The following is a 25540-nucleotide window of genomic DNA, read 5'->3' on the forward strand; positions in this document are numbered from 1 at the left end:
GAACACGAGAGCAAGATATGTTGTTGCATACGTATACATTTTTATCCGATATTTTCCTAGTTATTGCCACATTAATTTAAATATTTTCACACCTTTTAAAACTACTTCCTATATCTTAGTAAGAAACCATGAAGGCAAACTTTCATTTACACTGTAAACTATTTAGGATAAAGTAATACATGGGCTTCTTAACTATTAATTTATGTTATGAATATTTTAGTTTACAGGTAAAAAAACAAAAATACATACATGCAGGTAAGTAGACTGAAATCACTACATCAAACATATGTTATGCTTGTTCTTCTTGATCGCTAATAGTTTTTCCATCTGTGTCGTCCGCTTCATTATGACCTTTCTTCTGTTTTTTTGCTCTAATATCCGCTAATGTTTCTTCTATAGTTCGCTTATCTTTTTTTAGTTCACTTCGAACTGAAAAGATAATAAGACAATTAGGTACATGTAATAAAACAATATATAAAATATCAGTTTCTTTCCATTAACTACAAGTGCATGAAAGCCAAACCCAACTGCAAAGAAAAAAAAAAATCTATCTATCTATAGGCAGACGTCATAATCCCATAAGGGGTGGCCATTTGTCTTTGAGTTAGTTGTTTTATGGGGAGGGACACTAACCCTCCACCAACTCACTTGTCAACATGCAGAGGACACGTGTGGGTTGGTTACATGGTTAACACCAAGTGTTGTAAATGGTTTCCTGATGTACAGGAAACCATTTGGCTTGTCACTCAATGTAAAGCCACCCGAAAAGGAAAGAAGAGTAATAAAAAGCGACAAGAAAGATGGGAGAAATAGGAAGTGAGGAGGGCAGACACAGAAAAGACTGATAAAGGTGATGGAAGAAGTAGGAAACACTACATTAAGTCCATTTACTTATTATGTCCTTGTGTTATTGCAACAGAATTCCATGTTAACTGGCTTATATCCTGTGCAATGGTAACACCAAGAATCTAAATAACCAGTCAGCACACCAAGAATCTAAATTACCAGTCACCAACAAAACATTATTGAATCAGGAATAGTTCCCTTAAATACAGTGAGCTGTAGTTTCTTCTTGCTACCTTATACTGACTTTATTCAGCAATGAACAGGCATTTCAAACATATGTTCATTAATCTCCTCACTACCAGGGGACTCTAAAGCTGAATATAAATGCCTGGTAGTAGCATGATTGAATTGTTATTGTGGCTCCAGGCTCATCTAAACATGAACCCAGTGGACTGCAGACTGATGGTGACCTTGCCCTGCAGCCCATCCTCCTCTTTTAAGGGGACAGAAGGGGTGATGAGGGATGTTTCTATAACTGGGCAGCTCCGCTGCCTGGTTATACTGATGGTTCATTGGGAAGGCATCTCCCTGCTGCACCAAGAATAAATCAAATATAATGTTTAAAAGATGACATTGAACTGAGGGTATTAATTACATTGACAATATTCAAGATTTAAGCATGGCTTATTAACCTTCTGGCAGGTACAAACTTCCTGCAGAAAACAAAATTGTAAATAAAACAGTAAGTGATGGGGTTTGTGACTTTTCCCCCCATTCCATGAGGTAGTGTCAACTCTGGAAATGTCCTACTCTGTCTGTATTTCCTGCTAGCTATGATCTCCAGTCCTTCAAATGCAGTGTCCAGGCATCTTGAAATGATCGGACCTTGAATTTGGCTCTCCCTTGTATTTTGTTTTTCTCTTGGAAGGAACAGTTATTGCGGGCTCGTGGCCTTTGGTTCCTTCTTCTTAACATAAAAAAAATAAATAAATAAATAAATAAATAATGGATGGGTTAATGTCAGCTGCCTTAACATTTGCAGCCAAGCACTAAGGGGGTGGGGGTAACATCTCAGACCTGAAACTTTTTTTTTTTTTTTTTTTTTTTTTTAATAGTGCAAAAGATAGAATGAGACTAATGCAAGGTGCAGATGTCAGTGTTTCTGATACCTGTATATAGCTGAAATAGGCCTAGTTCACCATCATACCCTACAAGAGTGCTTTGCCTGACACTCTTTTAAGAATGGGTTGGACACTGAATGGAAGCATGCCAATTTTGCCTGCAACAGTGGAGATTGAAGCATCCTCCACTAGCTCATACATAGTAACCGTGCTCCTTACTTGGAGCTGTTTAATTTCTAACATACAGAGTTCAATACCTGAAACTAACTGCAGCACTCCATATTACTGTGGGTACTAGACAGGGGCAGGATTCTGGAGGCTTGAATGATGAGTGAATGGAAGTATGGCCCATTGGACTGGGCAAACTTAAGCTGTCTGGACATGGCTGCTCCTTACCCTGCCCTAGGGTGGGAAAGGAGGTCTGGATGATGATGATGACAATGACCAGAATTTCAACAATGAATTTTCACCCATGAGGTGACATTCAGATATGGTGTACTTCACTAATGACTTGTCAGCAGTGTCCATTATCCAGCTTCCTGCCATGTGTGAAAGAACAATACTGAGTTTATGACAGCAACCCCTTATCGCCTTCCAGTCTGGACCACTAAGGGTGACCACCATGCTGTCTGCCTCGTGGCACCTCTGTTGTTGTTGTTGTTGTTGTTGTTGCAATTCCTGGCTCATCTGGACATGACCCAAGTGGACTGCAGGAAACTAGCCAAAGCAAGTGGTTGCTACCAGAGATTTTCTGTTGAGGTTATGCTGAAGGACTGTCATATTATGATAGTATGATACATGAGGTGTGTTGCGGTGTGGGGCTGAACTTAAGGGGATTGTCTGGTTGTTACCCTGAATGAGTCAGTAGATTTCGTCCGATTTCAATGAGATGTGGCACACAAATAGAGGGCTATTAGAGATAACGACAGGTACATCACAATTGAAAATCAGTAGATTAGTTTTCGAATTAGTTACAAATTAGGGTAAACTAAATACCATACCTAAAAATCGATGTAGTCCTAAAAAATGCCCTGTATAATATATTTTTGGTGTTCACACAACTCACAGAAGGTGTGTCATGAACTGAATCTCGTAAGTTTGTGATATCATGTCTAATTATGACACTACGTGATGTGGAAATTAGGTAAAATTAGTTCCCTCCTAATTAGATTTTGGAGAGATGCTGTGCACGAATGGAGAGGGGTATAAGAATTCAACAAGTTGAATTTACAGAGCTTTTTACGTGCTTTATTGGTATATAAAGGATCCTCATACAACCAATAGTAAATGAGCTTATCAATCTCAACGGTCACTAAATTACATTTCGAGGAAACGACCCTCAAAGTTTCCCCAACTTTGCAAACATGCTATGCAAGAATGAAAGGGGGGAGAGGGAGTATAACAGAATGCCTGGGATACCTTATAGAACTTTCTACGCCCTTTTGATTGGTATATCAAGGAACGGTATATCAAGGAACCTTGTATGACCAATAGTTACCAAACTTATCGAGAAGTTTGAGAACACACTGTTGCCAGGAGGTGTACTGAGATGGACCCAACACTGTTGTTTGCCTTGTCATCTCCAAGGTATCTCAGAATGCCCCAACACTTGTCTCCATGCTGTTTTTGGAGGGGCCCAACACTATAGTGGACATCATCATCTCCAAGGTGTCTCAGAAGGCCCCAAGAACGTAGTCTGCCTCATCTCCTGTACCGAGACGTCCCCAACTCTGTAATTGGCCTCATCGTCTCCAAGCTGACTCAGAAGGCCCCACCGCTATAGTCTTTCTCATTGTCTGCGCCCTTCTTACTCTGACGCCTGACAGTTTTCGTGGGGGTTCGTGATCTTATGCGGTCATTTTATGGTCCCCACCCACCCACCCCGTGTTGCCCCATTCTCAAACGACCCTTGAAAGTTTGAAACGAGGTATAAATCGACTGATTTTTACCTGGTTTTCAGCAGTACTATTTCACAGGCATATGAGGGAATGCTGAAGGATTAATTTTATGGGGATAACTCAACTTCGTCCAGACCCGCCATTTTTTGGTAATTTTCAACAGGCCGATCCCCTTAAGTGTGGGTACAGTGAACTGTTTAAATGGACTGTGCCTGGGAAGGGTGGTGAATGCACTGCAGTCTGGCTGGGTGCATTCATGTGTCTCTGGGTAGGGTAGTTTCTGAGGAGTGGATGTCTGGTAGTGGTTTGTGAAGGATGCCATATGGATAAAAGCTCTGGATGGTTGTTGTGGCTTGTGTTTATTGATATGTTTATGAAATGAAGTGTTGGCTGCTGGAAAGATGTTGCTGAGATTCTCTGTGTAATGTTGGATGGCTGTTTTTTGTGTTTCTTTGTAGAGTGGGGTGATGTAACATAAAATTACAATGGTGGGATGGGTCCTGAGTTGAACCGATGAACTTTATGCCCCACATATTCATATGATACCTGACTGGTAGTACAGTGATCCCTTGGTTATCCTGCACTTGGTTATTGTGGTTTTCATCATCACAGCAAGATCAAAATCTGCACTACTGCCGTTCTCACGCATTTTTCGGATAAAAAACATCATTATCACACACCTGTGCTGGGGTCTGTTGACAATAATGATGAAGTGTCTGAGGTTTCTGATGGCTCTAAGGGATTCAAAGATGAGGCTCTACTTGAGGAGTTAATTGCAGGTGGTGGAGACCACTGGCTCTCCATCCCCAAGCCTCAGAACCCGTTTCCTCATCCCCATATAAGGTCACTTTATGGTACTGTATGTGTTTCTTCCTTACTGTACCCTTTTCATCATTTTCTATTAACTTAACCATACCTATGTGTGTTTCTGATACTAGCTATAACAGTATGTATGTATGTAGTGGGTCTATATTGTTGTAAAAGAGAAAATCTGGACTTGCACTTGGGATGCCTGCTACCAAATAGGATAAACACCATAGGTTCTGTTCTTTCACAATGGCACAATTTTGTTATCATGTGCCATGCTTGGTACCAATTATCTGTGGTAATCAAGGGATCACTGTATTTTTGCTTCCTGGTGTTGTGAATCTATACCTGTGGGCTTTGTGCATCCTGTTATTATTTGTAGAGCTCTATTTTGTGTTGGGTGGGGGCACCCATCATCCATTCACTTGGTGTAGCGGTACTCTGTTTTTAGGGTAGCTCTACACTGAGTGACTAGCCAAATAATTCCCTGTAAACCAGGAAATCACTGATAATGCTGGGTGTTAACCTTATAACTAACCAACATGTTTGTTCCCTACATGACAACAAGTGGGTTGGTGGAGGGTCAGTGTCCCTCCCTGGAAAACAACTAACCAAAAAGACAAACAAGAAGCTGCGGGCCAGGACTAACCAACAGGTGACGATTAAGGACCAAACAAAGGACATGGTACGGATTGTGACATGCGAGGTAACGGGTGCAAATGATGAGGTAAAAGAGAGAGAGACCGTGCAGGTGCTTCAGGGTTCAAAAGTGGATGTATGCAGATTACCTGAAACTAAATGGAGAGATGAGAGTGTGAGAGAATGGGAGTATGGATGAGATATATGCAAGGAAGTGGGTGAGAATGAGAGGGCAAAAGATGGAGTGTGTATTGTTGTGTGCAAGAGATGGAAGCAGAATATAAGAGAATATGGATCATTTGGCTCAAGGATTGTGTGGGTAAGATTGAAAGTTGCACTGCAAATGTGTGTGATAATGTGTGTGTATGCACCAACACAAGATTGTTCAAGCGGAGTGAAAAAAGAGTTCTGGAAAAATGTAGAAGCACACATGGAAAAGTTCGAAAGGAATGAGAGAGTGTTTTTGATTGGAGATATGAATGGAAAAGTAGGGAATGTGAAGGTGGATGGAGTAGTTGGTGAGTGGGGTGGGCATGCAAAAGTAGATAAGAATGGCAGTGCCATAGTGGACATTTGTGCCGGGATGGAACTGGTGATAGCCAATGCCCTCTACTGACAAAATGATCCACAGGTATACATGGTGAGTGATGAGAGGGGTGTGTGGTGAACTGAATGAATGGAAGGCAATGATTGATTATGTGTGTGTGCATGACAGGATGAGAAGGTGTGTAATGGATGCAAGAGCATATAGTAGTTGGGGAAGTGGACTTTCTGACCACCACTTGTGGTGGTGAAAGTCAAGGTTCAAATGAAATGGAGGAATAGAAGATGGGAAGGACAGGAGGAAATAGTTCATATAAGGAGGGTAGAAAGGTTACAAGAGGATGGAAAAAAGGCAGAATATAGGAAACAAGTGGAGCGATTGGGTAAATACGATTTGGAGCAGATGGGGGACGTGGAAGCTTATGTGCAAGATATTCACAGAAGAAATCTGTGCAGCATGTGAGGTGGCGTGTGGGGTGAAGAGAATGAGAAAGGGGGTGCAAGGAACAGCATGGTGGAATGAAGAGGTGAGACAGGCTGTGGCACAAAAGAAGAAAGTATATAGTATGCAGATGAGAAAGAGGGGTGTGGAGGAGGTTGAGAGATGGAAGAGAGAGCTATATGTAGAGAGGAAGAGAGAGGTGAAAAGATTAGTAAGAGAGAGTAAGGGAGTGGATGAGGAATTTGGAAGGAATTTGAGTGTAAAGTTGAGGGAATGTAAGAAAATGTTCTGGAAAGAGGTAAAGAGAGTTAAACAGAGTGTTAAAGAAGCTAGTTGGGGATTGAAAAATAAAAATGGTTGATTACAAGTGGAGAAGGGAGAAAAAGTGAGCAGATGGAAAGAAAATATTAAGGAACTGTTGAACACAGAGAATGAAAGCAATGTGAGTATAAGTGGCTGGGAATGGGTGGGAGAAGGAGGGATGTGTGAAAAGAGGAAGAAATCAGTAGCATGGAAGTTGTGGAAGCAATGAAGAAAGTCAAAATGGGGAAAGCCCCAGGAATTGATGGAGTGTGTGGTGAAATGCTGAAGCATGGGGGAGAGATAGCAGTAGAATGGATGTGGAAGATGTGCAGATTGGTCTGCGAGGAAGGCAGAGTCCCAGAGGACTCAAAGTCAGGTATAATTATTCCCCTGTACAAAGTAAAAGGGGAAAATGAAGTGTATGGTAATCATTGGCGTATTTGTCTTCTTAGTGTAATACAAAAATTATGTAGTAAAAAACTTATTGACAGAGTCATGGAAATAACAGGGGAATTAGTTGGAGAAGAACAGGAAGGTTTTAGAATGGGAAGAAGTGTAGATCAGATATTCATCCTTAGGTCTTTAATGGAAAAATTTCAAGAGAAGGGAAAGAAATTGTATGCAACCTTACTGGATTTGGAGAAAGTATATGACATGGTGCATAGACAAAGAATGTGGAAAATATTTAGCATATATGGATTAAATGGGAAGTAGTTGAATGCCGTGAAGAGTAAGTATGAGGGGGCTACGGCTGCAGTGTATGTGGATAGTGAACTGAGTGAATTTTTCTATCTGAAGGTTGGATTGAAACAGGGATGTGTCATGTCTCCATTGTTGTTCAATCTGTATATGGATGTGGTTATAAAAGCGATACAAGGTAGGGCAGTGGATGTTGGAGTGACCCTAATGAGAGAGGGCAGTGTGTAGAAACTCCCTGTACTGTTGTTTCCAGATGATACTGTTGTTAAGTGAAGACAAAAGGGAGCTGCAAGGATTGGTGAATAAGTTTGGGAGTGTAAGAAAAGGGATCTAAAGGTGAATGTAGGGAAGAGTAAAGGTACTGTCTTCGAGAGAAGAGAAAATAAGTCACTGAATGTACAGTGAGGTTGAATGAGGAGGAAATGGAAAATGTGAGTGCATTTAAGTACTTGAGTAGTGTGATGAGTGAGGACAGAAGTTTAGAGGATGAAGTGCTTGAAAGAGTACAGCAGGGAAGAAAGGTTGCTGGTTCCTTGAAAGCAATGATAAGAAACAGGGAAGTGAGCAACGAAATGAAAAAGTTACTGCATGATAGTATTGTGATACCAACTCTAACATATGTATGTGAAGCTTGGACCTTGTTGGAGGGACACAAGTCAAGAGTGAGGACAGTGGAAAAGAGTTATTTGAGAGGAGCATGTGGAGTCACACAGAGAGACACACTGACAAATAAGGAAGTGAAGGAGCATTGTGGTGTGGATGTGGATGTAATAGGAAGTGTTAGGAGAAACACATCAATGTGGTTTGGCCATGTGGAGAGGATGGAGAGCAAGAGACTGATGAGGTGAGTGTATGTGAGTGGGGTAGACGGGGGAGAGGGAAGAGGCGGTCGAGGATGAGATGGAGAGGTATATGAGAGAGGGGAGTGTTAGCTGGGAGCAGGACAGTAAATGGCCGTGGAAAGGGTGACACGGAGATGGAGGCGATTTTGTTTGTGGCCATCCCTCACAGGATTAAGGGGTCTGGCAATAGAAAAAAGGAGATTTTTTGTGTCTTCTGAAGTTCATCCATGTTTGTGTTAGTTAAGCTTGAGACCCAGTCTTGGGTAGTGTAATTCACTGAAGTTCTAATGAACTGTCTGTGGACAGTCAGTTTTCGGGGACTCACTCTCTGTTGTCCAGAGGAAGTGCATATGATTATTTTCGGGCACTGAGTTCATGAGATGCCTATGCACCAATGTTACCCTTATGCTGAGAAAAAGTCATGTGTGTGTCCAAATTAAGTCATGGAATTATGGTGTGTCTTTCTACTGGGTGACTGGTTAAAGAAAACCTGGGGGTGTATTGGGGATTCACGTCTGTATGGAGTGAAGAGCGTACCGGTTATTTGACTGGTGTGATAGTATTCACTTTTGTCTCAGCCAATGTTGTGGTGGGTATGAGTAGAACTGTGTGTGTGTGTGTGTGTGTGTGTGTGTGTGTGTGTGTATGTGTGTGTGTGTTCTTACCTAATTGTTACCTAACTATATCTTTACAAGAATAAGTCAAGCTCGTACTGTCCCAGGTATTAAATCATTTTTATCATACATATCCTTAAATTTATGAATAGTTTTGGCACACACTATATCATTTGGAAGTGCATGCCACTGATCAATTGCCCTAATTAGGAAATTGAATTTCTTTACATCTTTATTGCCTCTCTTTTTATGTAGTTTTTTGCAGTGTCCTCCTGCTGATGCTTCCCCACAGGTTATATATTCATTTATGTCTATTTTCTCTTTCCCTGAGATGCATTTATAAAGCAAAATCATGTCTCCTTTCTTCCTTCTCTCCTGTAGTGTTGGTAGATTCAATTTATCTAGTTTTTCTTCGCAGCTTAGATCCCTTAGGCTTGGTACCCATTTTGTAGCTGCCCTTTGTACTTCTTCAATCTTATCTATGTGTTTTTTGAGATTTTTTGAGAAGAGGATTCCAGACTACTGATGCATACTCCAGGGTAGGCATGATGAATGATGTTATCTTTCTCAGCACATCTTCATTATGTATGTGAATGCTGTTCTCATATTAGCTAGCAGTGTATACATGTTATGTATCTTCTCACTGATGTGGTCAGCCAGAGATAGTCTGTCATTGATAATCACTCCTAGGTCCTCCTTCCCTTCTGATATGTGTAGGGTTGAGCTTCCTAACTTATAATCTCAATTTTTTTTTTTTTTTTTTCACTTTTACCAACTTAATTACATGACACTAGTCCAGATTAAATTCCATTTGCCATTTATTGTTCATGAGGTTTATTTCATTCTTCTTGTAGCTCTCTGCAAGGATCTGTTTTAGTAATTTTCCTTTGTATATTTCCAACACAGCAAATATATTTAGATAGCTTCCATTTCCAGTGCTACTGTCCATGTCATTTATATATACACTCAATCCTCGTAAATTGCGGCAATTTGGGTCTGGACCACTGCCGTGATTTATGAATTCCGTGACTTATGAATAATAACTCTTATGTGAAAAATTAATTTGGGTCTGGACTTGGCCAACCCACCCCCACAGCACCCTACCTCCACCCATCTTTTTTTTTTTTTTTTATGCGAGGAAGAAGGAACCAAAGGCCATGAGCCCGCAGTAACAGTTCCCTCCAAGAGAAAAACAAAATACAATAGAGAGCCAAATTCAAGATCCGATCATTTTGAGATGCCTGGACACACTGCGTTTGAAAGACTGGAGATCATAGGCAGGAGGAAATACAGACAGAGGGAGACAGTTCCAGAGCTGACCTGTTGCATGAATGAAAGACTGGGAGTAACGGTTAACTCTTGCATTAGAGAGTTGGACAGAAAAGGGATGAGAGTTTGCTGCCAGACGGGTGCTACGCGCCCGTCGTAGAGGTGGAGGAATGCAAGCAGACAGTTCAGAGGAGCAGTGACCATTAAAGTAGCGATAGAAAAGAGATAAAGATGCAACAGTGCGGCGAAGAGACAGAGGTTGAAGGGAGTCAGTAAGAGGAGGAGAGTTAATGAGACGAAAAGCCTTTGACTCCACCCTATTGAGAAGAGCTGTATGTGGGGAGCCTCCCCACACATGAGAGTTGTACTCCACACAGGGGCGGATAAAACCCCTGTATAGAGTCAACAATTGTGCAGGGGTAAAGAAAGAGCGGAGTCGGCTTAGCACACCCAATCTCTTGGAAGCAGATTTTACAAGAGATGCAATATGATCTTTCCAAGATAAGTCCCGAGTAAATGAAACCCCAAGCATGTTCAAGGATGATGCAGGATTAATCTGAATATTATTAAACATTAGTGGGTATACCTGTGGAAGATTTTGTCGGGTTGATAGGTGTAAGAACTGAGTCTTAGAAGCATTAAAGACAACCATATTATTTTTACCCCAGTCAGAGATATGAGCCAAGTCAGACATTAGGTGTGCCATAGCCTCATCCCTTGTTTCTTGAAGTAACTGTTGAGATGGGCGTTGCGGGAACCGAATGGAAAGGTGAAGGGTGGAGTCATCAGCGTATGAGTGGATAGAGTTAGATGTACAGCTTAGAAGATCATTGATGAATAAAAGGAAGAGAGTTGGTGATAGGACAGAGCCCTGAGGAACACCACTGTTGATAGATCTAGGAGAAGAACGATGGCCGTCTACGACAGCAGCTATAGAACGACCAGAAAGGAAGCTAGCGATGAAGGTACAGATAGAAGGATAGAAACCGTAGGAGGGCAGTTTGGAAATTAAAGATTTATGCCAGACTCGATCGAAAGCCTTTGAGATGTCAAGTGCAATGGCAAAGCTTTCGCCAAAGTCCCGAAAGGAGGATGACCAGGAGTCTGAAAGGTAGGTGAGAAGATCGCCAGTGGAGCGTCCCTGACGGAACCCATACTGACGATCGGAAAGAAGGTTGTGATAGGAAAGATGCCTTAAAATTTTTTATTAAGAATTGACTCGAAAACTTTTGAAATACAGGACGTTAAAGCAATTGGACGATAGTTGGAGGGTTGGGAGTGGTCACCCTTCTTTGGGACTGGCTGAATGAGAGCAAACTTCCAGCAAGAAGGAAAGGTACAAGTTGACAGACAAAGGCGAAATAGTTTGCCTAGGCAGGGTGTAAGCACAGAAGCACAGTTTTTGAGAACAACAGGAGGGACCCCATCAGGCCCATATGCCTTGTTAGTACTGAGGCCAGTAATGGCAGAAAATACATCAACTGAAGACATTTTAATGTCAGCCATGAGGAAGTCAGAGGGGGAAGTGATGGAGGAACAGCACCGGAATCGTCTAAGGTGGAATTGGAGGAGAAAGTCTGTGCGAAGAGATCTGCTTTATCAGTAGAAGAAATAGCTACAGAACCATCAGAGTAGAAAAGAGGAGGGAAGGATGATGAGGTAAAGTTGTTAGAAAGATTTTTGGCAAGGTGCCAGAAGGAGCGGGAAGAATTCGAGTTGGAGAGTTGAGAGCATTTAGTATGGATGAAATTATTTTTAGTAGAGCGAAGAACAGACTTAGCACGATTCCGGGCAGAAACGTAAAGATTATGTGATTCAGGGGTGGGTTGGCTCCGGTACCTTTTGTAGGCCTTCTCCTTGTTGCGGACAGCATTAGAACAAGCGTGATTAAACCAAGGCTTTCTTGCGTTAGTCAAAGGATATGAGAAAGGAATGTATGCTTCCATGCCCGAGAGAATAACCTCCGTAATGCGCAAGGCACACTCAGATGGCTCACGGCCATGGAAGCAATAATCATTCCAGGGAAAATCAAAGAAGTACTGCCTGAGGGCCTCCCAGTCCGCAGCTCCAAAATGCCAGAGACGACGTTTCCCTGGAGGGTCCGCAGGCCGTACTGGAGCGATAGGACAGGTTAAGGTAATAAGGTTGTGATCGGAGGAGCCCAACGGAGAGAAAAGATTAACAGAGTAAGCTGAAGGATTAGTTGTGAGGAAGAGGTCAAGTATGTTGGAGCTCTCTCCAAGGCGGTCAGGGATACGGGTAGGGTGCTGTACAAGCTGCTCTAGGTCATTAAGGATAGAAAAGATGTAGGCTTGTTCACCAGGTGGATCCGTGAAAGGAGAGGAGAGCCAAAGGTGGTGGTGAACATTGAAATCTCCAAGAATGGAGATTTCAGAGAAAGGAGAAATGGACAGAATGTGTTCCATCGTAGAAGTAAGATAGTCGAAGAATTTTTGATAGTCAGTAGAATTAGGGGATAAGTAAACAGCACAGATATATTTAGTCAGAGAATGACAGGAAAGCCGAAGCCAGAGAGTGGAGAATTCAGAAGAATCAAGTTCAGGAACACGAGAGCAAGATAAGTCGTTGCGTATGTATACACAACAGCCACCTTTGGCTTTGAAATGAGTATAAAGAAAGTAGGAGGATACAGAAAAGGGTTTGCTGTCAGTTGCCTCAGACAGCTGAGTCTCCGTTAGAAAAAGAAGGTGAGGTTTAGAGGAGGAGAGGTGGTGCTCAACAGAGCGAAAGTTAGATGAAAGGCCGCGAATGTTGCAGAAATGAAGAAGAAGAGAGTCAGACAGTGGTTCCAGGCACCTCGAGTCGTCACCGGGAGAGGGGCAGATGGCGGGGGCATTTATGGTCCCCCCCCCTGGGGACTCCGAGGCTAGGTGAATTGACGCCATTTTGGTAAATTTTGAATAGGAAGTGTAGTGTGTACTGTGCATGTAGTTTGGTGAAGATAGATAGAAAAATTTGTACTGGAGAGCATGCTGGCCTACTCTCTGTGTAACTGAGACACTGAAAAAGTTCAGCAAAGGGGGATGGTCAGGAACTAGTCCTGAGGGCTGATGAAACGGGAGCTCCAGCACTCCCTGTCATCAGCTTTCCATCCACCTCGGGAGTACTGCCCTGCTCGACTGGTGCTACAGTCTACTCCACTCTAGGCAACATCAAACACAAACATGCAAATTTAGGAATATTCAGTGCATGTATTAAATAGAAATAAGCCATGTTTAGGGATCTCACCTTAATCCTATGACGAAATTGCTTAAGTGAATGGAGTGGGGTGGTGTTGTGAAGAACTTAGAACCTCTCAGCACTTGTTCTTCCCAAACTATTTCGCCAGCTTTGAAAACTTCTCTCCCCTCTCAACACGACGAACGATCTCCAAACATTGACTGTACAACAACTGCGGCAGCTTCTTGATGCCATACTGCTTAGAGCGCTTCATTGGGGGGTCGGGAAGGGCCATGGCAGGTAGGAGGCGGGGGAAAGTTGCACAAAAAAGGCAGGTAACTCTCCTACTCCACAGTGACGGTCTGTAGTGTACGGACTGGCAGGACAAGAACAACAACAACATGGCGGCATTAGTATGCACATATGCCACCAGGGACGCTCAGTGACTGGTTGTTGGGTCGCGATTTTCAGTTTGAATGCCGCAGTTTACGGTTCTCCTCAGAAAGGGCCCACTTGGGTGCCTAGGTCTGCGATTTTCATGACTTAACAGTGATTTACAGTTGCTGGCAGTCTGACGGCCACCTAGCTGTGATTTACGAATCCGTGATTTATGAACACGCGATTTTCAAGGATTGAGTGCACTACAAACATAATTGGTGCCAGCACTGAGCCCTGTGGAACTTTGCTAGCCACTTCCCTCCATGATGCGTACTTTTCCCTTAGTACTGTTCCCATTTCCCTTTTCTGAGAAAATCCTGCATTCAACAGTACAGGTTGCCCTGGATATTGATGGCACAGTTTCCATAAAAGTCTCTGGTGCAGTACTCTGTCAAATGCTTTCCTGAAATCTAAATAGATACTGTCCACCCAGCCTTCTCTTTTCTGTAATGTTTCTGTAACTCTATCACAGTAACTTAACTCCTTCTTTACCGAATGTTTATTTTGTGGTAAATGCCTACCACACGTCCTACCACCTCTGCCGGACCGGATCACTGGCTGTGGTAAGCTATCACCACGCGTATAAGCTGGTGTGAATGGGTCCCTGAGAAGCACAGTTTGGGCTTTATATGGGGACTACATGGTAGCAAGAAGTGCGTGTTTTGTCAACAATGACTGTGGCATGTTTCTAATGTCATGTAGCATAACAAAAACGTCATGAACTTCAAACAATGATCTACCACATCCATGATGTTGCTTCTCATCGACCAATCATTTTTTTTATTTCCCGTCTATGAAGAGTAGTTATATAACACCCTCCAACATTGTTGCTAACTTTTCCAGATGAGGCTAGCGTAGCAGTTGTGATTCAGGCATAAAGTGAGACATATTACTGTACTCTCCTCATTATGGAGTCATATGTGCCTTGTGAGAGTGATGATGAGTTTGGTGATTTTGATACTGATACTCACAGTGATGTGAAGGCTTCAAAAGATTCTTTAGATGACTATGACAGTGATTTGGACCCAGAAAATGTGAGTGATGCAAGTGGCAGTGCGGAAAGTGAGAAGGAGTTGAGCTCAGAAACGATGGCGGCAAGTAGTAATTATGACTTGCCCCAGTAGTAGCCAGCACACACACACCCCACCCCTCATTTTTCTCCCACTTTTTTCTCTTGTCCGTCTTCATTTATTTCATTCGTTTTCTCCCTCTTCATTCTCTCTTTCTACTACATTTCTTTCCTTTTACTCTTACACTTCATTATCTCAAGCGCGCGCGCGCGCACACACACACACACACACACACACACTGGATCTGCTTCTTCTCATCTGTCCAGGAGTGTACTACTGCAGTTCTTCTCATTATGAACCAAACAGGAGCATGTACTTTTTGCACAAACTCCACATCACTTACAAGGTAAATAAATAGAGCATTATTCTGTGAATGATTTTATTTTCAAGCTGATATGTTCTTCTGTTACCTGGATTTAAACAATTCAGCAAATGTAGGCTAAATCATATAATAATGTATTTTACAATTATTTTCTTTACATGTTTGCTGACATGAAAGTAAATAAGACTGAGCAAATTGTATGGGTGTGGCAATAATTATAACACTATCCCTCATGGGGCCTGGAGGGCCAGCAGGGACTCAGTGTAGGGGTGGAACTGCTTGTTTACACTGGGTGGATGGGTCGGTAGAGAAGGTGTTAATAAATTAGTAACACATGATTTTCCCTTTCTAAAACCAAACTGCCTTTCTGTTATCATACTGTGTTCTTCTATATGGTTTAACCAAACTTTTCTTACCAGCTTTTATAGTACCTTACTTACAATGCTGGTCAGTGATACAGGTTGGTAGTTGAGTGGAGTCTGACTATTCCCTTTCTTGCACAGGGGAACAATGTTTACTTTCTTCCAAATATCAGGTAGTTTACCTTGACCTATGGATTCCTTGATTATTAAATAATGGTCTGCTTAACTCTTCTGCACATTCATGTAGCACCCAACCTGAAACTTTGTCAGGACCATATGCTTTTCCTTTGTCTAATATATATAGTTAACTCTTCCTGTACTTCTTTTTCTGATATTTATATACATGGTAATATGTGTGTAGATGCACATCATCTCTTTCAAAATTATTTTCTTCCATAAAAACTGATGGGAAATTTTAATAAGAGCTTCACAAATGTCCTTCTCTTGTGTATAGATGATCCCCTCATCCATAATGGACTGTATTGTATCTTTAACTTTGGTTCTGCTTTGGATGTAGCTGTACAAATAGTTTAGGTTGATCATTACTTTTATTTATAATGTCTTCCTCAAACTGACTTTGAGCTTCTCTCATCATCCTCGTCTAATAATTTCTTGCCTCTTTGTAGTTGTTATATGCCCTCTCACTATTGTGTATTCTGTATCTATTCTGCAGCAAATGTCTTTTTTCTTTTGAATTTCTTACATTCTGTATTAAACCATTTCTTTCTTTTCATTTCTGTTTCTTTGTGCTAAGGGATGTAATACTGGACTCTTATTTCATAACTATCACAGAATTTTCTGTTTCTATCTTGTCCTTTAAGCTCCTTTTTCCAATCTATTTTTAAGAAGTATTTTTAGGCCATGGTAGTTGCCTTATTTGCAGTTCAGGCACTTTTTGTAACTCTCATTACTGTTAACCATGTCATATGCAATCCTGAAGTTGCAATTTAATACTGCATGGTCACTTTCAGCGAATGGAGGGTGATACATTATACTGTCAATATCATTTTCTTGCCTGGTAAATATAAGACCTAGTACTGATCAATCATCAAATCCTCTTTTTCTGATGTTTTCCTTTACATGTTGTGTTAGGAAAAACTGCACAAGCAGCTTTTGACCTCAACAGCTTTTATGGTATATGAGGGAGGGGGGGGTGAGTTGGGGGGAGGGTAGTCAAATGATGGGTGACAGAGCGACGTGGAGGCATGAAAGAATAGGAATATGGTTTAGGTATATGTGCAGGAGTCAATGAAAATGAGAGGGCAAGAGAGGGAGTATGTCTGATGATAAGCAAGAAGTGGAAGGAGAATATAAGAGAGTATGGAACAGTGGGTGCAAGGATTGTATGGGTGAGGATGAAAGTAGGTATACAAGCGTGGGCGATTATATGTGTGTATGCCCCGACAGAGGATCGAGTGGCAAGAGTGAAAGATGAGTCTTGGGCGAGTGTAGAAGCGTGTATGGACAAGTTTGAGAGGAGCGAGAGAGTGCTGTTGATTGGAGACATGAATGGCAAAGTTGGGAATGTACGAGTGGATGGAGTGGTTGGTCAGTGGGGTGTGCCAGCTGACGTCGATGGGAATGGAAGTGCTTTGGTGGACATCTGTGCTTGTAAGGGGTTGGCAATAGCCAACACCTACTTTCGACATAAGATGATCCACCGGTATACATGGAGAGTAATGAGGAGGATGGATGGTGAACTTGTTGAACGAAAGGCAATGATAGACTACGTGTGTGTGGATGAGCGAATGAGAAGACAAGTGTTGGATGCAAGAGTGTGGAGAGGGTGGGGGAATGGAGTCTCGGACCATCACTTAGTGATGGCCAAGGTAGAGCAGCAAAGAAAGTGGTTGAGGAGACGAAGGGGAAGACAGGAGGAAGCAACTCCTGTGAGAAGAGTGGAGAAATTGCAAGAGAGTGAGAAAATGACAGAGTATAAGAGCATAGTGGAAGAAAGATTGGGAAGGTATGAGCTAGAGCAGATGGAAGGGGTGGAAGACGTATGTAAGATATTCACGGAAGAGATAGGCGCAGCATGTGAGGCGGTTTGTGGAGTGAGGAGGAGATGCAAGGGACAGCATGGTGGAATGATGAGGTGAAACGAGCTGTGGAACAAAAGAAGAAGGCATATAGTGAATGGTTAGCGAGTAGAGGTAGGGGAGAAGATGAGAGAGAGAAGAGAGAGGTATATGTGAGCAGGAGAAGGGAGGTTAAGAGACTGGTGAAGGAGAGTAAAAAGAAAGTGGATGAGGAGTTTGGGAGGAATCTGAGTGTGAAATGGAGGGAGAGTAAGAAATCGTTTTGGAAGGAGGTAAAGAAAGTAAGGCAGTGCGAAAGGGGAAATAGTAGGGGAGTGAAAGATAGGAATAAGAGATTGTTGGTGGAGAAGAGAGAGAAACTGAGGAGATGGAAGGAGCACTTTGAGGATTTGTTGAATGTGGAGAGTGAGAGCAGTGCCAGTATAAGTGGTTGGGGAATGGCTGGGAAAAGAAGAGATGAGAAGAGGGAGGAAGAGATCAGTAGGGCGGAAGTAGTGGAAGCGATGAAGAATATTAAGTTGGGAAAGGCCCCAAGAATTGATGGAGTGTGTGGTGAAATGCTTAGGTATGGGGGTGAGATTGTTGTGGAGTGAATATGGAAGTTGTGTAGATTGGCTTGGGAAGAGGGAAGGGTTCCAGAGGACTGGAAATCAGGTATAATTGTTCCTTTATACAAAGGAAAAGGAGAGAGAGAAATATGTGGTAACTATAGGGGTATTTGCCTACTTAGTGTGACTGGTAAAATATATGGTAGAATACTCACTGATAGGGTTTGGCATATGACAGAGGAGCTAGTTGGAGAAGAACAAGGGGGATTTAGGAAGGGAAAAAGGTGTGTAGATCAGATATTTGCTCTAAGATGTTTAGTGGAGAAGTATCTAGAGAAGGGAAGGAAAGTGTATGCTGCCTTCAAGGACTTGGAGAAAGCTTATGACAGAATAGATAGGCAAGGTATGTGGACAGTATTAAGAATATATGGAGTGGAGGGGAAATTGTTGAGTGCGTGAAGAGTATGTACGAGGGAGCTAGGGTTACGGTGTGAGTGGATGGTGAGCTGAGTGAGTTCTTTGATATCAATGTGGGACTGAAACAGGGTTGTGTGATGTCTCCATGGCTGTTTAATATATACATGGATGGGGTTGTAAAGGAGGTGCAGGGTAGGGCAGTGGATGTGGGGGTGGCTCTAATGAATGAGGGTGAGATTTGGAAGCTTCCGGTGTTGCTGTTTGCTGATGATACAATACTGTTGAGTGAAGATGAATGGGAGTTGCAAGGTTTGGTGAATGAATTTGGGACAGTGTGTAGGAGGAGGAATCGAAAATTAATGTAAACAAAAGTAAAGTTATGGTGTTTGAGAGGAATGAAGTCACAGAGTGTGCAGTGAGGTTGGATGGTGAGGATATGAAGAATGTGAGTGCATTCAAGTACTTGGGTAGTGTGATGAGTAAGGATGGAGCTTTGTGGGATGAAGTGCGTGAAAGGGTACAGCAGGGAAGGAAGGTCGTTGGTACACTGAAAGCAGTGATGAGAAATAGGGAGGTGAGTATGGAAGTTAAGAAGTCACTGCATGATAGTATTGTGATCCCTACCCTGACGTATGGAAGCGAGGCATGGACCTTGCAAGAGGGGAACAAGTCAAGAGTGAGAGCAGTGGAAATGAGTTACTTGAGATGAGCATGTGGAGTGACGTGGAGGGACAGGTTGACGAATGAAGAAGTGAAGGAACGCTGTGGGGTGGATGTGGTTGAGAAGATTAGGAGAAATACACTGAGGTGGTTTGGACATGTGAAGAGAATGGAGAATGAAAGACTGACTAAGAGGGTGTATGTAGGTGAGGTGGAGGGAGGGAGAGGGAGAGGTAGACCGAGGATGAGGTGGAGGGATGGAGTTGAGAGGTATATGAGGGAGGGGGGAGGGTGAGTTGGGGGGAGGGTAGTCAAATGGTGGGTGACAAAGCGACGTGGAGGCGTTTTGTCTGCGGCCACCCTTTGCGGGATTAGGGTGTCGGGCTATAGATAGATAGATAGATAGACTTAAATCTTCAGTTAATATAATTCTTTTAGATTCCTCTTCCATTATATGTAGTAATGTTCTTAAATGCTGAATTCTACTTTCTGCCTGGTCTTCATATTCACTTCTTTCCCAAGTGTTTGTTTTGGGTGGCATGTATAAATTTGCCAAAATTACTTTCCCTTCAGATGTGTTAATCTCTACTGCAATCAGTTAGCCTCATGAAGGTATCTCTACTTCTATTTCTTTCTTTGTCATCATCATCATCATCATCTGAACCTCCTTTCCCACCCTAGGGCAGGGTGAAAAGTAGCAATGTCCAGGCAGCCCAAATCTGACCAATCCAATGGGTCATGTTTCCATTCGCTCACCATTCAAGCCCCTGGAATCCTGGCTCTATCTGATACGCCAAAAACATTCACCACGTTCTGTAGCTTCACACTGACATATCTGATTGAGTCAATCCAGACGCTGTCACCTAGCCTCACTGACTTCCAAATCTCTCTTCCTCAAACACTCATGCACCATATCCCTACACCTTCTTCATACTGCCAGCTTGATCCTTTGTCAGTCACCTAGCCTCACTGACTTCCAAACCTCTCTTCCTCATACACTCATTCACCATATCCCTCCACCTTCTCCTTGGCCTACCTCGCCTCCTCCCTCCTTCAACTTCGCTCATATATATTTTTCTTTGTTAAGATTATAATTTTTTCTCCTTTTCTTAGGTTTCTGTCCTCTCTCCATATACTGTATTCTTCTAAGTTTAGGGTATCGTTTGATATATTTGCAGTTAATTTTGTTTCAGTTAGGCAAATATGTGGTTCCTTTTTCTTTGGTATAATTTAAATTAGACACCATTCCATCTACATTTTAGTACATCAACTTAACCCCTAAACCACGGGGTTGTTTTTGCCTGACTTGCGTGTCTCATGGGCATATTCGCACTCCGACAGACTCTCTAAAAATATTTGCCAAAAATCAATTAGTCCTAGAATATTATAATTACATATGGATATGGCACATACCTTCAGCTTTCTCCTGGGATGTTTTTTGAGCCTTCGTCAAGTACCATAGGACTTGTGGAGACCTCTGAAGTTGGGTAACGAAGTCTCCACTTTACACTTCCCGACAACCCGTAATATGATTACCACAGCCTGATATTATCACTAGAAACACTATTCAATGATTCTCAAATAGTTTGGAATCCATACTCCAAAAAAAAAAAAACACTGTGAAAGCAATGAAAATTACGAGAGCGTATGACCTACCCATTTGCGATCGTTCGCCGCTGGTGTTCAGTCATTTATTATTCATAAAAACACTCACACTTTATATTTCTATTACTATATAACACTTATATATATCTAAAGTCTTCATCCACAAGTTTCCTTCAGTAATAGTAGTTTATTGTCACTGTAGGCATTCAATTTCTCTTTCAGTAAAATACGTAGCATTCACCTTCTCGTCCTGTATGCTAGCGTTGAGAGTGAAACTGTCACTTTCATTTTCACTTTCATAACTCATAGTATACATACATGCTAAAGTGAAACTTTCACTTTCATTACTCCTAGTATATATACTTGTATTCTTATATTACTACTCATTTATATTTTTATTTACATTCTCTATTTTATTTACATTATTTACATTTCTATTTTATTTACATTATTTACATTTATATTTTATTTACACTGTGTTATGCAGTCACTTATAAAACTATTTTCCACTCTTCACTTATATTTACATTCACTGCTTTCACTTGCTGCTTACACATTATTTATATTTCCACTTGCACTGTTTTTCTCACCAGATAGATCGTAGTCACTGTCTATCATTTTCATTGACAAATTAGCCACTTCACGTTCCACAGCAGTCACTTGCCCTTTACCCCTTTCCACATGAGGTTTAGTAGGGGGTAGAGATCACAGGGCCCTTTGCATGAGGCTAAAAAGCAGCAGAATTGGACAGGCGCGAATCCGACGTGCTTTCACCTTGAAAGACGACAGTAAACTGAATACAGTGTGGTGGCCTGCCTAGGGGGAATGCAATGCTGCCAATGTCAGCGAGGTGACAGCTGCTAATATATACGCTATGAAATGATTGGCAGGAAATCTAGACAATACATAATAAATTAGGTAGGTCCTGGTGAATGTAAATATCACTTAGGCTTCTCTCTTCCTTTCTTATATATATTTTTATTACGAGAATAGATTATACAGCATATTTCAAGGGGAAATAAATAGCGAAAATTAGCGAACGAGTGCACGTGAGGTGTTGTCAGGTGATAATTAGCCAATTCCAGGTGTATGGCACTATCACTTACCTTATTTCTTTCTTGTATATATTATTTGGTTTAAGAATAGGACATAAGGCTTATTTCGATCACTTACCTTATTTCTTTCTTGTATATATTATTTGGTATAAGAATAAGGCATAGGGCTTATTTCGATCACTTACCTTATTTCTTTCTCGTATATATTATTTGGTATAAGAATAGGGCATAGGGCTTATTTCAATGGATGAAATCAGTGGAAAATTCCAGGAAAGATTTACTTAGTGTAGCACGGCCAGGCAGGCGAGAGGAGAGGGTAATGGAGGGGAGGTAGGGAGGGGAGTCATGAACGGGAAGAAATGGCTAAATTGTCAACAATGGATGAGAGTACAGATAAGATTAGGAGTGCTGACTAGTGTTGGACATTGGCAGTACTGATAGATGATACAAGTTACCACCTGAAAGCCCAGGCGAACTCAAAATAACACAGAATCACAAAAGTGACGCCCTGTGGTATGATCCCTTGCTCCCAAGCGTCACGAAAGTGACGCCCCGCGGTTAAGGGGTTAATCATCTTGTTTACCTGCCATAGCTTGAATCTACTGCCTTCCTTCTTTTTATCCCCTGTTGGTTATGAACCATTTTCGTGTTAAGTTAATGTCGCATCTCTGCCTTCATTTGTTTTTTTTGTTTTTGTTTTGGGTTCTGGCAACGGTGGACGCTGCATGGCGGCGGTTATGTGGAGCTGTCATATTAAAGAGGATAATGTGCTGCTGTGTCTCCTTGTTACCTCTGCTGACTATGAGCAAATTCATCAAATGGTAGCAGAGCGTAGTTGGGTCAGCAGAGGTGATCTGTATATTTAAAGAAGACCGAGATACGAATGAGAAGATGAGTGGCCAAGCTGGGAAGTGTGTTCCACCTGTTTTTGGTGGGGACAAGAGTTATGAGAGGTGGAAAACCGAACTGGAAGCTTGGCAGATAGTGACAACTATACCTCCTAAGAAACAAGCTTTAAGTGTTGCCCTGTCCTTTCTGGAGGGCAGTGAGGTAAGGGACAGTTTTTAGTGAAGTTAATATCCAAGACTTGAATTGTGAAGATGGTATGACTAAACTGCTACAAAGTCTTGATAAGTGGTACATGAAGGATAAATTAACCAGTGCTTATGATTCTTGGTCTGAATTTGATACTTTCCGGATAAGTGAGAGCTGCAGCATAGAAGCCTACATAACTGAGTTTGAAAAACGGCACAAGAAACTATCAAAGCATGGCATTATCATTCCTAACTGTATCCTAGCATTTAAATTACTTGACTGTGCAGGCCTATCACATAGAGACAAGCAATTAGCTTTAACAGCAGTGGATTACAGTAAGCCAGATACTATGTTTCAACAAATGGTAGAAGCTCTCAGAAAATTCTTCGGGATTAAGTCTGTACCTGCATCGAGTGCTGCACAAGAAAGTTCCCAAGCTCATTCTGGCATCACCATAAAGACAGAGCCAGTGTATGTTGCTGAGGAAGTGACTTTTACGGCCAAAGGGAGATACAAGAGGAATGGTAACAGCACTGGCAGAGGAAACAACAACACCACAAGAGGACATAGACCTAGCTACAGGAATTTTGTGAGTGGAACTAAAAAGGGTACACGAAAGAACCCAGTGGACTCAAGAGGTAATGTTACGCGATGTCATATATGTAGATCTGAGTATCATTATGCAAATAAATGTACAAACAGAGAGAAAAAGGTATATGAAGCAAAGGTAGAGTCACTTCCTGAATGTGGACCTAAAGACGAGGATGAAGTGTACCTAACATGTGGAAGTGAGTCCTGTGATGAAATGAGAAATTTAGTTGGTGACACCTTCAACTGTGCTGTATTGGATTCTGCATGTTCATCTACTGTTTGTGGGGTGGATTGGCTACAGAGTTACTTAGATTCACTGCCTGATGACAAACGTATGAAAGTTCATGAAGAAAATAGTGGAGCTACCTTTAAATTTGGTGATGGTGTAGTTGTTCCCTCTTTAAAGAAGGTTACATTTCCATGTGTTTTGGCAGGTTTCCATTGTAAAATTAAATCTGATGTAGTAGAATGTGACATACCTCTCCTATTTGGTAAGCCATCAATGAAAAGAGCTAAAGTTAAGTTATATGTTGAAAATGACTGTGCAGTTGTGCTAGGTAAGAGCATTAAGTTACAATGTACTGTCTCGGGTCATTATTGTATTCCAATCACAGAGAACAATTCCAGTGATGTAAAGCAAGTCATGTTCACTGTAGGTTCAGATAAGAAAGAAAAAAAGAAGTGTGTGTTGAAGTTGCACAAACAGTTTGCCCATCCCTCTGTAAAACGTCTAAGTCAGTTATTGAAGGACGCTGGGGTACAGGATACAGACTATTTCAGATTAGTGAAGGAAATAACTGATGATTGCAATATTTGTAGGAAGTATAAGAAAACCCCTTCTAGGCCTGTGGTGAGTTTACCTTTAGCCAGAGATTTTAATGAGGTTGTGGCCATAGATTTAAAAGAGTGGAAGAAAGGGGAGGTATACTTCTTGCACCTTGTTGATGTTGCCACACGATACAGTAGGTCTGTAATTATATATGATAAGAGGAGGAAGATGATCATTGATAAAGTTGTAGAAATGTGGATAGGAACTGGTATAGGTTCACCAGACAAATTTTTGGCTGATAATGGAGGAGAATTTGCCAATGAGGAATTTTCTGACATGTGTGAGAACTTAAATATTAGAGTGATGCACACAGCTGCAGAGAGTCCATTTAGCAATGGACTCTGTGAGAGGAACCATGCAGTAATTGATGAGATGGTGAGGAAAATAATAGCTGATCAACCCACATGTCCTCTACACATAGCACTTGCTTGGGCTGTAAATGCTAAAAATTGTTTGCAGATGGTGGGGGGTTACAGTCCGTCTCAATTGTTTTTTGGCAGAAACCCTAAGCTCCCTAATGTCATGAATGATTCATTACCAGCTCTGGAAGGCACAACAATAAGTGAAACACTTGGTAAGCACCTGAATGCTCTTCATACAAGTCGCCAGGCATTTATAAGGGCTGAGACTTCAGAAAGAATAAGACGTGCATTAAGGCAACAGGTTAGGCCTGTTGGAAGGACCTTCCAGAATGGAGAGCTTGTGTATTTCAAAAGAGAGAGTGATAATGAATGGAAGGGACCTGGTACAGTAATAGGTCAGGAAGGTAAAACTGTCATCATTAAACATGGAAGTTATATTGTAAAGGTACATGTAACAAGAGTTACGGAAATGAAGTATGATATGAGAACTGATATTGAGAATGGTAAAGAGAGGCTTTTAGGTGAAGTAAGTAGTAGGTCAAATAATGATGATGTTTGTACCTTAAATAATAATGTCACTGGAACTGTTCATGACGTAGATGACGATGAAGCTGATGAGAGCACCTCAGATGATAATGAGATCATAGAGGACATACACAGGAAAGACACCGAACAGGATTCTCTCTCAATTAGATCTGTTAGCATTCCGAAGGTAGGACAGAGAGTGAGGTACAGACCTGTTGACTCTGATGAATGGAGAGTAGCTACTATTTTAAGTCGTGCGGGTAAGGCAACAGGAATGTACAAAAACTGGTTCAATATTCAGGATGATGGTTGTGCGCCTAAGTCAATAGACTGGGTTTTAGGGGTGAAACAGTGGCAGGAGGAATCCTCCATTCCACCACAAGAGAAGGATAATGAACCATTGACTCTAGACACCAATGAAGTATTCCTATCTGATGCTAGGCAAAGTGATGTTGATGTGCTAAGAGCAAAACAAAGAGAGTTAGAGAACTGGCAAAAATTTAAAGTGTATGAGGAAGTACCAGACAGAGGTCAACAAT

The 25540-nt window shown here is 41.7% G+C and overlaps 1 protein-coding gene across 2 annotated transcripts in view; it reads right to left on the minus strand.

Moving 5' to 3' along the window:
• Positions 1-235: 235 nt before the first annotated feature.
• LOC145393867 (sperm-associated antigen 7 homolog) overlaps positions 236-25540 on the minus strand; it is a 132462-nt gene continuing 107157 nt past the window's right edge. For both annotated transcript variants that reach the window (XM_080267925.1, XM_080267926.1), the window contains exon 6: positions 236-429. In XM_080267925.1, coding sequence (XP_080124051.1) covers positions 290-429 — 140 coding nt within the window. In that variant the 3' untranslated portion in view covers positions 236-289. The remainder of the gene's footprint in view (positions 430-25540) is intronic.

The sequence above is a fragment of the Coenobita brevimanus genome, chromosome 25 (genome assembly GCF_032717465.1).
Source record: "Coenobita brevimanus isolate Jiangsu-jjx chromosome 25, ASM3271746v2, whole genome shotgun sequence".
Classification (NCBI taxonomy): Eukaryota; Metazoa; Arthropoda; class Malacostraca; order Decapoda; family Coenobitidae; genus Coenobita; species Coenobita brevimanus.